At 36.7% G+C, this 15,139-nt stretch overlaps 1 protein-coding gene across 12 annotated transcripts in view; it reads right to left on the reverse strand.

Moving 5' to 3' along the window:
- The window catches only part of LOC135209105 (WAS/WASL-interacting protein family member 3-like), a 52,214-nt gene extending 39,008 nt beyond the window's left edge, over window positions 1-13,206 (reverse strand). For 5 of the 12 annotated variants that reach the window (XR_010313295.1, XR_010313296.1, XM_064241724.1 and 2 more), the window contains exons 1-2: window positions 12,831-13,185; window positions 214-426 (exon numbers count right to left, since the gene is read on the reverse strand). Coding sequence is in view for 7 of the 12 variants with exons in the window: in XM_064241724.1 (XP_064097794.1) it covers window positions 214-406 (193 nt within the window). In the remaining 5 variants the exon portion in view is untranslated. Of the gene's footprint in view, window positions 1-213; window positions 427-12,830 lie in introns of all 12 variants that reach the window. The other 7 variants (XR_010313297.1, XM_064241725.1, XM_064241728.1 and 4 more) reach the window with 5 other exon arrangements.
- Between the last annotated feature and the right edge of the window lie 1,933 nt (window positions 13,207-15,139).

The raw sequence follows: 15,139 nt of genomic DNA on the forward strand, positions 1-15,139 counted from the left end.
AACTCATCAGACTCCTTGGATCATGGGCATTGGTGCTAAGGAGTACTTGAGTTTTTATACAATACAATAATGCTCCTTTAAAACAGGTCTTCATCATTTTCAGTATTTATGGTAATTAATTCCAGTCATTATCCAGTTAAAATAAAAAAGAAAAAAAAATTCTATTGGCCTCAATACTAATCAATCTATTTATGAACTATACGAGAAACTCACCCTCGATAGCAGGTGCCGAACGGTCATTTGTAACAGTTTTTTTAAGTCTGGTGCCGCTCCTAATATCCGACAGAAGAGCATTGCGTTCATTGCCCCCACCACCACCACCGAGTTTGGCAGCAGGCAAACGCGGAGGGGGTGGCGCACGGGGGCCCAGCCCACCAGGAGCACATGGGGGCGGTGGCGGTGGCATCACCACACACCACCGCAACCCTGAAATGGCAAAGGCAATTGTTAGAAAGCAGCAGATGTCAAAATACATTATCAAAAATTAAAAATAAAATAAAAAACATTTTGCTAACATCGATCAGTGATACATTGGGTACCAGTGAACCCTGGATTCGCGGACTTCTCTCTGGAACGCATAACCCCATTACTCGCGGAAAATTTGCCTATTTGTGGTATTTTTCTATGAGAAATATCCACAAATTCCTGGTTTACTTTATCAATTTCATCGTAAAATGCACTTTGTGATAAAACTATTAAAAAACCAGATATAAACATTTTTAGTAGGTTTTTCTAGAGATTCAACTAACAAAATACGTAGGCAGTTTTAAGCATTTTTATACAGGTTTCAACTATTCATGGGTTCTAGATATTCATAGGGGATCTGGTACCCATCCCCCACAAATACAGGGGAAACACTACTAAAAATGTGTCAACATAAAATGTCCAAAATTGAACTGTCCAATAAACACAATGAATAAAAGCATACAAAATGTATAAAGCCTCTGCCTGCTGAACACAAACTGAAACCTACAGAATGTAAATGAATATGTATATATATTTAACAATAATCTGCAAAGCATAAAAATTAAGAAATTAGAAAATGAATTACAAGGTTAAAAACCCCGGACACCTAACGCTTCAGACCAACAACAAAATCCAAAGCCATACACCTAAAAAGTATCTGATAAATTTGAATTTTAGCATATTTTGTATAAAAAAAAAAGTATGGATATAACTACACAGGAGAGGGTCACATTGATATGAATCCATGTTGAGAACCATTCTACAATACCTACATGCTCAATATTTCCACTTACTCTTAATATTTCTCGAATATTAGACAAATGGGTACACACTTCTTTGGAATACTGTACACTGGATGACTAGTACTTTGGAATGCTGTATTCTGGATGACTCCTACTAACTGAGGCAAAATTGTCCATGCCTGTAGTACTAGAATAAAGTTATTCAATGTCATAATCAGAAAACCTGACACTTCTTTTAACTAGACGGAAATGACGACACATTGTAAAACTATGTTATTCACACCACTGATTAGAAAATACTGTATGTATATTATATTCTACAAAACATGAGAGAGAATTTGAGGATGTTTGTTTCCGAAAACTACTGATAAAGTGATGAAATCTAACTTCCTTCCCCAAGCATAACTTCCTCTTTCTAAAATTATCTCGACAAGTACTCTGGAATCTCACTAAAAAAAAAAAAAAAAAAAAAAAAAGGATACTAAGAATCACAGCAACCACATCATACTCAATACAAAATATTACGCTCCCAACAATTCAAAACTTGTTGCAACTAAATCTTTCTCTAAAGCTATCTCATTTAAAATTTCACCATAGTATGCTGGAAAACAATTTACATAATTTAGAAAAATACCCGAATTAAAAGTCCCTTCATTCCCCAAAGTGGATATGCAAACATACAATAATTTTCCCTTATACGTACTTAAATTCCCACACCCCTTATATGTACGTATATCTTTGCTGACAAGTTCCTTAAATGTTATTTCCACCTTTGCACAAAACATCAGCCTAACCTAACCTTTATGTATAAATTCATTATTACTCCTGCACAAGTAACCAAGTTTATTAACTGTGAATGCTTATGACAAATAGAATAGCACCATAAATAGTCTAAACCTATTTACAATCAATTATCCCAATTAACAAAAGTGATAACATTCTAATGAGCAGCCTTTCAAACCATTGCACATATACGCCTGCACCTAGGCATAGACAGTTGGTCATGTAGTGAAGAGTGCACGAGTGAGTGTGCGTACGTACACGTGCGTTCCAATCTTCATCTAAATCCATAAGAATCCTTAAAACTTTCCACCTTTTCCTTACAACTTCACCAAGACTAGAACACTAACAAGATTGGTAAAAATGAACATCCTACCCTTTACTAAAGAGCTGCCAGAGTAACAGTTACGGAGATTCTAATAATCACATAAATACACGCTGACGTACCGAATAAACTGCAGCTATCACGCAAGATACACTTCAAACTTTCTGCTTTGACAGACAGAGCACGCACCACAGAGAGAGAGATCTTTGGCTCTACGTTAACCAGATAGCATCAACAACAACAAAAACACATCAGGTAGTGGAGATAGGTAGCACTTGACATGCTTCACAGGGAACTTGGAAACACTGCTTCGCAAATGTCTCAAAATGCAGCCTTTGTTGAAATTCTGGAGTCCTAGTCACTAGGAGACCATAACACAGACAATATACTACATATAATCTGGCATCAATTAGCTCTAGTAAGTTCAAGCCATGATACAATGCACTGCTACCCTAATACACCTCTTATATGTATTTTAATAAGTTTACATTTCTAATTATTTTTCTCTCATTTTTTTAATAAGATCTTTCTGTATCTCTCATTACTTTCTGTTACTTCTTGGACACCATATTCTTTGGAAGATTGAATTCCAAGTCAATGACCCCTGTGGGCTTATTCCTTTGGATAGGGTTCATCTTAGAATAATAATTAAAGTGTTTGCATATTGAAGTGTTCCAATCAAAACAAGTCCAACATGTTAAGTGTTTTATTTGTAAGAAGAACAAAAAAAAAACATTAAACAAACAAACCTACTGTATAAAAGCTTCCCTCAAATCCTGGTCTTCTCGACATACTGTTACAAACTTCAACTTTAATATGCTTGAGAGTGGCAAAAATAAATCACTGTTTATTTCATTTCAAGTGAAGAAAATAAATAACTACAGTATGTAATGGATTTTCCACAGAACCTTTTTGTCTTAATCTACCAAATTACTGAAGTCTTAATACTGCAAATATCAATTAGTGTACATTCACAAGCAACTAAATACACCTTCCCTTCCATCCAACAAAATGAAATCTTCAACATAAATAATAACAGGCTCCATTTCCGTGAGCATCAATTAAAGGTGGATGACCATCACAGATCTGTAAACGAAGGTTTCTTTTTCACTTCGGAAAACAGCCGGCAGCCGGCTATCTTTATAAAGGTACTACAAATAAAACTGTACATAAAATCAGAAATACTGTATCACTAAGGGATGCTGATTTCAAGTACATATATACCTCCCTATTTGAAAAAAACAATTAAAACCATGCCAAATTTTTTAATTAAGTATTTTTCCTAGATATATATACCACCACTTTCAAAACTATTTATCACAAACTGATGTTATTTGAGGGTTCAAATAAAATTTAAGGAAAGCGCCACACCGCAAGATCTCAAACGAGCATACCACAAGATCTCAAATGAGCATAAGTTACAATTCAAGAAAAGCAATGTTCAAAACCATACTAAGATATGTTACATAAACATATATTAACAAGATCCTCAACAAAACTACTTAGCTCACATGAAAACCATCTTTAATTTCAAGGAAGTATTATCTCACTGCCCAACAGCCCCTTCAAATAAGCAACAAAATAATAAAAAAAACAAAGCAATTCATTTTCCTCAAAACTCAAATTCCATTTAATTTCAGAAAGTTCCATTTAAACAAACTTGCATTCCTGATGGGTACTTCAATCCACTTCACACTCAGGTGAATCAAGCCACTTGAAGATGGGATAGTCGATAGCCCGCCACTTGAGACTTTCCGAGCTGGTTATTGAGGGCACAGGTAGGTCATATCTCATGGACTCCTCCCTTATATTCCTATATTCTCTTTCAACCGTGCAATGCTGATAAGTAGGCGCCATCTTGAAATATTTCAGCTGATAAGTAGGAGCCAGCTTGAAATATTTCTGCTGATAAGTAGAAGCCATCTTGAAATATTTCTGCTGATAAACAGGAGCCATCTTGAAATATTTCTGCTGATAAACAGGAGCCATCTTGAAATATTTCAGCTGATAAGTAGGAGCCAGCTTGAAATATTTCTGCTGATAAGTAGAAGCCATCTTGAAATATTTCAGCTGATAAACAGGAGCCATCTTGAAATATTTCTGCTGATAAACAGGAGCCATCTGAAATATTTCAGCTGAAAAAAAAAAAGTCAGGAGCCATTTGAAAACATTTCAGCTGATAAGTAGGAGCCATCTAGAAATATTTCTGCTAATAAGTAGGAGCCATCTAGAAATATTTCTGCTGATAAGTAGAAGCCATCTTGAAATATTTCAGCTGATAAGTAGAAGCCATCTTGAAATATTTCAGCTGATAAACAGGAGCCATCTAGAAATATTTCTGCTGATAAGTAGAATCCATCTTGAAATATCTCAATTGGATTATTTTTTTTAATTGTAGAAAGTTTCTGAATTAACAAGGATTTTGTTGTCTAGTAGTGATACTTTGCTAACATGAATTACACATCATTATAAATAAAAATGCTCCAAAACACGTTTTGTGTAAAAGGAACTGGAATTGGAAACTGAATATAAAATTTAGGTCATTGGCCATGTACTGGGACCTACGAGGTCCAGTTAAAGGCATGAAAAGGGTTGCTGCTAAGGGCCAAAAAGGATGTTGCAAAGAACGTTTAGTAATGCTTACAGTGCACCACGTGTTGTACACCGACTGCACTAGACCCCTTAAGGGGTAAAAGGAATTTAATCTATAAACAGTTTGCTTAAATAAAAGGAGGGGATCTTACATAAGCAATGCCTACCTGATGACCACTTTGATAAAACACAAAGGCAAGATAATCTATGCTTATTCTTTATGCAACCTTTACGTACAAGGGGCAATCACTGACTATGTAACAGGACTTCCTATGGGATAAGACATGCAGCATTGCCTACTTCATTCAGACATATGTTTGAAACAAAGCAAGGCACTACCAAACAACAGTTGACGAGAACTCGGTTCCTCTTTCTTTTTCTGCATGTATAGCACAGAGAGGTACACGCAATCTGACAACGTGCTGAACTCTGAATCTCATCACATCCCGAAAAATTATACAAAATGAACAAAAAGAGGTTTGGGGAGAATACCAATGTTTTAGCATATAGGACAACAGTCATTGCACCGAGCAATCCTAAATATGCTGACATAAGTAATGCAAGAAGTGGTAGCCATCTTCTCCATAAGAAAACCTGGAAACAGTCCAGAAACAATTGAGGCATTCACAACATTAAGGGTGTCAACAACAAACAGAAAAGTAAATTGCCATTTCCAAACATGCATATCACCACCCTTGTTAGATAATGGGATTTTCAATCACTTTGGAGTCTACATATTCAAGTATGCTTTTCCATGAGTAAAGTAGGATATTTTAGAAGACTTGAGAGAGAGAGAGAGAGAGAGAGAGAGAGAGAGAGAGAGAGAGAGAGAGAGAGAGAGAGAGAGAGAGAGAGAGAGAGAGAGAGAGAAAGCAACTTGGAGCCCTGGGGACCCTTAATATTGCGAACGCCTCACTTACGAAGCACTTTTAACAAATTAAAATCTGTGTTTAAATTACATGTTCAAGACAAATCCACCTATAGGCTAAACCAATTCAAATCAAATAGCCAACTACTGTTTATTAATAGTAAGTATCTCCCCTAAGCTGATTACAATTGTGAAAACTTTTTGAATACTTTTCCTTTTCAGACCCCATATATCAGTACGTATCAATCTGGTTACATAACATCCTGTAGAACATCATCCTCTCTGCTTCCAACCAAACACAGACCATGAAACACACTCCTCTAATCAGGCATAAATTAACATTAATTTGCTGAGTAACCAGGTTAACTAAAATAAATGGGTTTCCTTCTAAAAACCGATTAGCATTTGATACATTTCCATAAGGCATAGAGAAGTTAACCTTCACAAATTTCATATAAAATTAGAATTAGTTTGATCTCTACAACATATACGTACTAGTACAGTATTTTGCTTTTTCAATTTAACTAATGTTCAGGGGGATTTGCAATTAAGGATGACTATATAAATATTAAAATACAACTGGGCTTTCAAAGCTATAACTCTTGTATTTGGATGAATGACATCAATTGAGGCAAGGTCCAGGAACTGGGGCTTAGCAGACAATATTTGAATGTGACTTCATTCAAGAATGCTGAACAGATAATATCATAACAATAACATTTCAAATATTCACACTGGTCACTATACAATTTAGAGCACTGTCACTTGCGTAAATTTACAATCAATCTCCACACTAATAACATTTATCCACACTATAAGGTATAATTATTCTTTTCAATTCATTATTCTTATATTGATGGGGTGAAGAAGAGTAAAAAGTCAATATCTAACATGTCTTTCATGTGATGAATTTCTTTTCAAAATTCCAACTTTTGTGACAAAAGATTCTCTCAAAATTACCCACCCTAAATCATCTTTGTAACTTATCTGTCACCATGATAAGCACAAGCCAAATACACAAGAAATCACTCATCAGTATTCACAAACCACTGTAAAATTATAATTCGCAAAATGTCTGATATAGAGATCTTATCAAACGAATCATCTTACAACAAAAAAGATTATGTTAAGATACTGGCCACACAAATTAGAAATCCAAATGTAATTACCGAAAAATCGATCACACACCGACAGAATGAAGCCTTTGCTATCAAACTCAAGACAGTAATGCAAATGGGAAGGAAGGACACAAACTACAAAGCAGACTTGAAGGTGACAGAACTATTTTCTGACTGCTAACTCACTAAGAATTTGCAAGGCCAGTGACTAACTGTGCAATTACATACAATGGCTCAAAGTGCACACACACACACGCACGCACAAATCCTTCCCTGCAATGTTAGCAAAGACTGCCTAATGCACTATTATCTTAATTCAATACTCTTGTATTTATTGTGAAACTTCAAAAAGCAGTTTCTTTGGGTTATCTTGGGCTTTTAACTAACCCTAAAGTCATTCACTGTTCCTGGCTTATCAGTATGTTTCAGTCCTGTTAGTAGTCATGTTTGTTTGCACAGTGTGGTTAAACCTAAGCTACATTCCAATGAAGTACTACACTAAAATCTACATGGCCAAGGTATGTCCTAATTAGGCATTAGCAATATTTATATTTTTGTATTAATCATTAATTTCAAATTATTTATCATGGAATATAGGTCATTATAATGTCACTTTAATGCTAAACAATTACAGCTTATAGCAAAGTTAAAAAAAGAAAGAAAAAAAAACCTGCTTATATGAAATTTGCTATGGATGATACTTGCAATAATTGGAATGTTTAAAATACTGAATAAGTAACTGCAAATAATATTTTACCAGTCTCAAAAGGGTAAACTTAATTTTCCTTGTTGTTTTAAGATTAAGTTTTGAATGAGGAAACTAGTAAAACCACATAGGTACTATTTTACTGATGGAAGATTATCACAACCACTTAAGTACTACTACAGTGAAGGTGGACATCATAGTCTACATTTCCCACACACACCTGCTGCTGTAACCTTCAACAGCGGAACTTTTGATCTAAAAATTCATACTTATAGGATAAGTCATACTCTCTTTAGATGCAGCACTACTAGCAGACAGGGAACACTTGCTACCAACCTATTTATGGATGCTGATCACTGCTTTCAAAACCATCATGCTAATTATATTAATTTTGAACCTATTTAATCTACGTGGCTAATTATTTGTAACTTCACACTTGCTTCACCATTTTGTAAAATATCCACTCCACAATCCAAATCAGCTAAGACTTCATATGCCAGCATTTTCATATGTAGTCTATCTTACATATCTTATTTACAAGCATAATTAAAATTTACTGTTAAGTACTTTTATCTATCTAAAGGTACAAGTGTATACGAGTATGAATAAATTAATTTATCTTTTAACTGATAGTATTTGTCATTCTAGTGTACCATACAATGTACAAAAATTATATTTCTCCCTATTATAATTTTTTTTTTATTGATTAATAGTCTACCCTAAGCAAGTTGGCTTAAAAAAAAAAAAGTTACTAAAAGTTAAGCTAGTTTGCATATCCTCTATATCCACAATAAAAATGCCAAACTATTATTATATTATTCAGAAGACGAACCCTATTCATATGGACCAAGGCCACAGGGGCTTACTAATTCATCCTTCCAAAGAATATGGTGTTCATTTGAAAGACGTAACAAATTAAATGTGGGAAATACAGAAAGAGATCAGTTATTAGAATAACTGATGAATTAAACTGATAAAAAATATATATAATTAACACATTAAAATACAAGTTGAATTGTACTAGCATCCCTTTGACAAGGGATAAATTACTATATTGTAAATGACTAAGGACATGAATTGTTAACACAAATGTCAAATCAGCAAGCTGACTGACTACTCCACAGGCCCCTTGGTGTGAAGGCTTTCTCATGGAGGGGGCCAAGAGGGAGGAGGAGGGGGGGGGAGAGGGAGGATAAATCTACAGTAACCTAGAGTACTTTGCTGTATTACATTACATCCTGTACCGTACAAATACTAATGTCAATGACAATATGAAATGTTTATGCACTGTCCTTCATTAATCAGAGTTGTAAGTTACGGTACCAATAGCCAAGATCACTCCAGTTTCATTTTATTTTGCCTGAATGTTTTGCTAAAAATTATTTTTTAACCAGAAAAAAACTATGGCTCAGTATTTACTATCAGGGTGACTGACTTGCTGTGATTATGGACTTCACAGAATACTTTCATGCACTTTTAACAAATCTGATATTGATGTTTGCTTGAACCTCCATAGTTTTTCCAAGCTGAGTTAGGGTGAATGCCTCAAATTTAATAAAAACTTAAATATTCAATATAGAATCAGTCTAAATATGAAAATACGTCCATTAAACAATAATTTAGCCCTTATTAATTGGAATGAGTTATAAGGCTATGCTTGTGCACTGTACATCCTGATCAACAGCAGCAATGAATGTGAGAGAAACACTAACGTAACCTAAGGCATTCGAGCACTATGTCTTCCATAGTTGAACTCAACTCTAACACATACATATATACAAAACAGAATCCCAACAAACAAATTCAAGGATCTTAACATTACAAATATGACAGCACCACCACCTATCACACACAAAATAAATTGTATGGTTAGTTGGGTAAGGGAGACTTTCGAGAAACCATTCATTGTTGGTTATGGTACAGCAGGCTAAATACTAAGCATAAAGTTATCTGGACTATGGCAACACAAAAACAAAATGCTCTTATTCAACATCCTACCACTACCTCAATAACTATACAATGGCAATCAGGGAAAGCACCGGGTGAATGTAAAGGAAAGGGCCGGACGAAGATATCTATTAATGGAATTTCTTGACTGGAGAATATAGAAAATGGTATATACAATGCAGTACAGGCGAGACCATTTGACAAATTTACATAGCTAATAGGAAATATACTGTATTTTAAAAAAATTTTGCTTTCATCACCAAAGGGCTAATACTAAAAAGGCACAAAGAGAAGATTAACATAAAAACATAGAAGAACGATAGTAAATTTCTCATTTTCATGGCAAGTGTCTAGCACTGTCTCACCTACACTACTTTATATATATCTATATACCCTTTTCGATATTTAGTCCCAACATTACATTAATAAATGACATCTTCATACAGCCCTCTCTTTTGCATTTACCAAATACTACTTTAATGTTAAAATGTTTTTCAAGTACAGCTCTGTCCTACCTAACCACCTGGTTACTAACAAAGTACTACATAAAAGCTAAAATTTTGAATACTGCTTTTATTCTGGGTCAATCTCACCCAGCCCCCCTACGTGTTTTATACTTGAAAAAAAAAGAATATGAAAGAACACCATTTAGCACAGCCTAGCTATACCTATTCATAAAAACCTAACTCATAAAAACAAGCAATTTATAAACTGGAACATAGAATACACTGTCTACCATCAATAAAAGTTATGTACTACTTTATAAAACAAATTTGCATAAGGCTCCAACCATAATGCATATTGTAATATTGCCATAATACAAAGAAGAACATGGCATTAGTACCAAAATCAAAGGTACATCATTTAATAATTCCATCTGATCATATTACTTTACGATTTCTAAGCTCAAGCACATGTACCCTTAAATATGAACCTAGCCTAGGTTAGCTACTTAAGCCTTTACCTAGATACAGATACAAGAACCTACTATGAGATTCAGGGCCTCTATAACACGGTTTTTTGGACTTTGCTCCTTGTCAAAGCATCGGATGTATAGCTGAAAGTTGACATTTGTATATTTTACAACCACACACAAATTTTGTCAGCATTATCAATAACCTAAACCCGATAGTTTTAATTTTTATAGTGTAAAAATTATCTAGCCGATGATTACGAGCCAAGAGTCTAAAAACCTTCATTACGTAAGCAAAGTAAACACCTTTTTACGAAGTGTTGCGCCGCCATCCACTAGACAGAAACCCATTCACCTTGTTCAATCGGCTCTGAAACCCAAAGACTTTATGAATGGCGGAACGATACATAGATGTGGGTGGGGTATCTGTGCTAGCGTAGTAATACTACTGTAGCAGTAGTGCCGCAACAGTATAGCAGTAATATACATGAATTAAACGTTTAGGCCAACTGCTGGGATCCTTGAGGATCATTTAGCACTTCTTACAGCTACTCGAGAAATGAGTTTTTATAGCCAGAAGTTAAATTTTGTAATCCAACAATGCCCATGATAGCCTTCAGTGTTATCCTGAATTATAATGAGGCCAAAGTGGGTGGAGCCTCATGAAGTTATCATTCTGACGATAATTATTGGTGAAGGTTTAAAGCCAAAATATAGTACCGGCTATTTTTTTCCAGTAAATAGGTAGATAGCCAATAAATAAAAATTGCATGACATTGCATATAGCAGTTATCAAAACAAGCTTGTCTATGTTTTTGAAAATTACCATCTATTCCCTACATCTTGTCAATCTGATTGTGACCTATAAAGCAGACTGTAATTTCTTAGGAAACTTATTTTGGGAGTTAGACTAATAATCGAAGTGTTTTTGTATTTATTAACATATTTTGTTGGTTTGTTCATTATGACAATTATCAGTGGAGAGGTTTCAGTTCATAAAGGTGTGCTGCTTTGCTTGTATTTAAATTTGTTTGTCATTGTTACCAGAGGTATAGCCTTTGTTACGTATAGCCAATCATCCATCGAGAAAGAGGGAAGAAATGCTGTCATAAGTTACGTAACGAGTGCGTTTGAAACCTTTTCTCCGAGTAAGTTGGCCCGTCTTCAAAAAGAGCCACTTTTAAATTGCAAGTACCAAATTTATTCAACCTACGTAATGCAGAATACAGTCAAAATTTATGTGTAGATATAATGTGTATTCTGAATAAGCGTTATATCTATGAAATGCATAGATAAAAAGTTATTGCGAAAAAACCATGTTACAGAGGCCCTGAATCTCATAGTAGCCTACATTAGCTATTAACGGCATACCTTGCTTACCTAGATAGAGAAAATCATGAAACCCGAATAATAGACGTTAAAAATAAAATAAAAATAGGCCTACAGGAAACAACTCCTAAGCTTATACAGGGCTAATTTGGACAAAAATGTGCCCCCGGTCACTAATAGTGATGTTATAGGGAAAAAATAAATCTAAAAAACTCTATGAATAAATATAAGTCTGGGATGAATAACTTTAGGTCTGATATGAATAATTTCTGGCCTACATAAAGTTATGTATTAGCCTAACTAGGCCTAGGCTACAGTTGCGATAAATAGCTGCCTACGACTGTTACAAGAGATGATTTTGAGGTGAATTAAGCCAATATTGAGAAAAATTATAAAAGGGTAAATTGTGGCCATCCTAAGGACTATTTGGTCTTGAGAGAGAGAGAGAGAGAGAGAGAGAGAGAGAGAGAGAGAGAGAGAGAGAGACCATTCGGTCTGGCCCTTGACATTTAGGGGAGTTTAAGTTAGCCTAGGCAACCTGCTGACCATTCGGTCTGGCCTGACTTAGGGGAGTTCGCCTAGGTTTACCTGGCTGCCATTCGTTGAGAGAGAGAGAGAGAGAGAGAGAGAGAGAGAGAGAGAGAGAGAGAGAGAGAGAGAGAGAGAGAGCATTCGGTCTGGCCCTTGACATTTAGGGGAGTTAGCCTAGGTCACCTGCTGACCATTCGTGTGTCGTGAGAGGAGAGAGAGAGAGAGAGAGAGAGTGTCCTCGGGAAAAACACAGGTGCGAAAAAGAGGGAGGAAAATGGACGAACGTCGACGAAGACGAAACTTCCGCGAAATATGGGAGAAAAAAACCACCGAAGGACCCTAAAAAAAGGGGCGAAGCCCCTTTTCTAAAGAGATAACGACGTTAAAGACCGACGACATAAGGGAGGGAGGAAAGGAGGACTAACTGGTCCTCCGTCGTCGTCATGTTTTCATTTTGAGGTCGTGGAAATTCACAGCGAAAAAAAAGCAAAAAATTACGACGATCCCTCTCACCTTTGGACGACTGAAATCAATAGGTCCGTTCTCCCCGAAGCACTGGGCGCGCGAATTCATCGGTATACATCCATAATTCGCGAGGGATGGACGAAGGACTTGTCGAAAGGAGGTCAAAATACTGACGCAAACGTCAGACAGTCCCTCTTCACATAGACACCCAACCAACACAAATATGGCCGCACTGACGGCGGGTAGGATGACAACTTCGGCCAGCAGGTCAAGATACGACGGACGACTTCGCCGATCTCCAATTTTTCGGTGGTAAAGGCTCTGGAAAATTACGGCAATCGGGGAGATTTGGGTTAAAACGACGCCATAATTCGTCGGTGTGGCATTTTGGGGAGGGTTGTTCAGGCCGGGGTGCGCGAGCTAGAGCGTTTGGAACTCGGCGGAAATGTTTCTCTGGCGAAGCGATCAAGGTCATCTGGGGAGAGAGACTGGGTGTAGAGTGCATATTATAATGACGACAGAGAGAGAGAGAGAGAGAGAGAGAGAGAGAGAGAGAGAGAGAGAGAGAGAGATCAGATATATATCTGCGGGATTAATGCGTGACGCATCCTTGGAGTTAACAAATAAAACGCGTTCTTAAATGCAGATTAGCTTGAGAAGACAGTCGAAATCTATATGAGTGAGGACTCGCTGCTTTGGAAAGTGCCATACATAATATCTTGCCTCCTTTCTCTCTCTCTCTCTCTCTCCCTGTCTCTCATTATTATTCATGCAATTCTGTGGTAATGAAGGCTCTCTGATGAGATGTGACAGAGCAGCGAGAGTGGTATCAGCAGAGGAGATTGTCGGAGAAGATTAAAATGATAGAATAAGAAGATGAATAGTACTACTCTGACGAGCACGTAGTGGCCTTTTACTTTACTCACTTTTTTCCTTGAAAATTTCAGCTTTCTGAGTAAGATTGAAAACTTATTCAGCTGTCGCAGAGTAATGATAATGTCATTTCCGTTTGGCGTGTACCTACCTACAAATAGTGACACACTCAACACGCAGAGAGAGAGAGAGAGAGAGAGAGAGAGAGAGAGAGAGAGAGAGAGAGAGAGAGAGAGAGAGACTAAATATCATGACAGATGAAAAACCCAAAGGCGGGAAAAATATGAAAAGCATAATATCATCACTGAACTCAGTCTATCCCTGGCGACAAATAGTACCATTACTTCCCTTCACTCTAGTCAGTACTGATAAGGTATCCTACGATTCGGCGAATGTTACGTCACCGAGGACGTCGATGACGTTCTGCGGAAGTCCTCGTTGCTTCATTCTCCATTTTGAAAAGCGTTACACGAGAATTAAGAAGTGAAAATAAATAACTAAAAAAGAATCGCTAGGCTATATAGCTCTGCTGCCCTGTGGCGGATGGGGCCCTCTGACGGGGGCTCCCGGGTTCTGGGAGGGGGAGGAGGAGTAGGGGGAGGAGCCAGTGAGGAGGATGAGGAGGAGGAAAGGAGGAGCCATTACGAGGAGCCAGAGGATGTAGGAAGGACCCGAGACCAAAGGAATCGGACGAACGGTCCCTGCCAGTCAGGAAATGGGGTGCTATTTATTTGCAGAGAGTGTCAGCGTGCAAGGGGCCATTTTCTTCCTGGGGACTATGGGCCTAAATGCCAATCCTTAACCGGCTGCTTTGACCTGTAATGGGAGACCAGATTCATTGACCAATATAGGCCTAAAGCGCAAACGTGAAATTAATCACATCGCATGTGACTTACGATAATAATACTAATATTTATGATACTACGACAAAACAAAAAAGTCAGCAATAATATTAAATAACAAACACAACATTAGCCAGCACGAATTAGTTTAATGAATTTAAGAAAAAATAGTAGAGGTTCGTAGTTTGAGATGATGAAAGGTAGGCACTGTGTTAGGGAGAGAGAGAGAGAGAGAGAGAGAGAGAGAGAGAGAGAGAGAGAGAGAGAGGCCACTGATTTACGTCATTAGAGTTTTTAAAACAGGATTCTTAAGAGTCGAATATTTGCAGAAGTGTTTTTCACTTGTATGAAGAGACGTGCTCAGCATATTAGCTTGGTTACGTGAATATGTGTATTCATGACATATAATCACTCTCTCTCTCTCTCTCTCTCTCTCTCTCTCTCTCTCTCTCTCTCTCTCTCTCCATGTAAATAGTACGTGCTCTTTTACAAGGATATGAAAGCACTTATACTTTGTTTTCCTCCCCTCTTTACTTTCCATAATTCCGTATAATGAGTTTTTTTAATTGTTCCAGCATATTATCCATTCTTTTACCTGCACTAACCCTTTTACCAACTCTCTCTCTCTCTCTCTCTCTCTCT

This window comes from Macrobrachium nipponense, chromosome 37, assembly GCF_015104395.2.
Source record: "Macrobrachium nipponense isolate FS-2020 chromosome 37, ASM1510439v2, whole genome shotgun sequence".
In the NCBI taxonomy this organism is placed as follows: Eukaryota; Metazoa; Arthropoda; class Malacostraca; order Decapoda; family Palaemonidae; genus Macrobrachium; species Macrobrachium nipponense.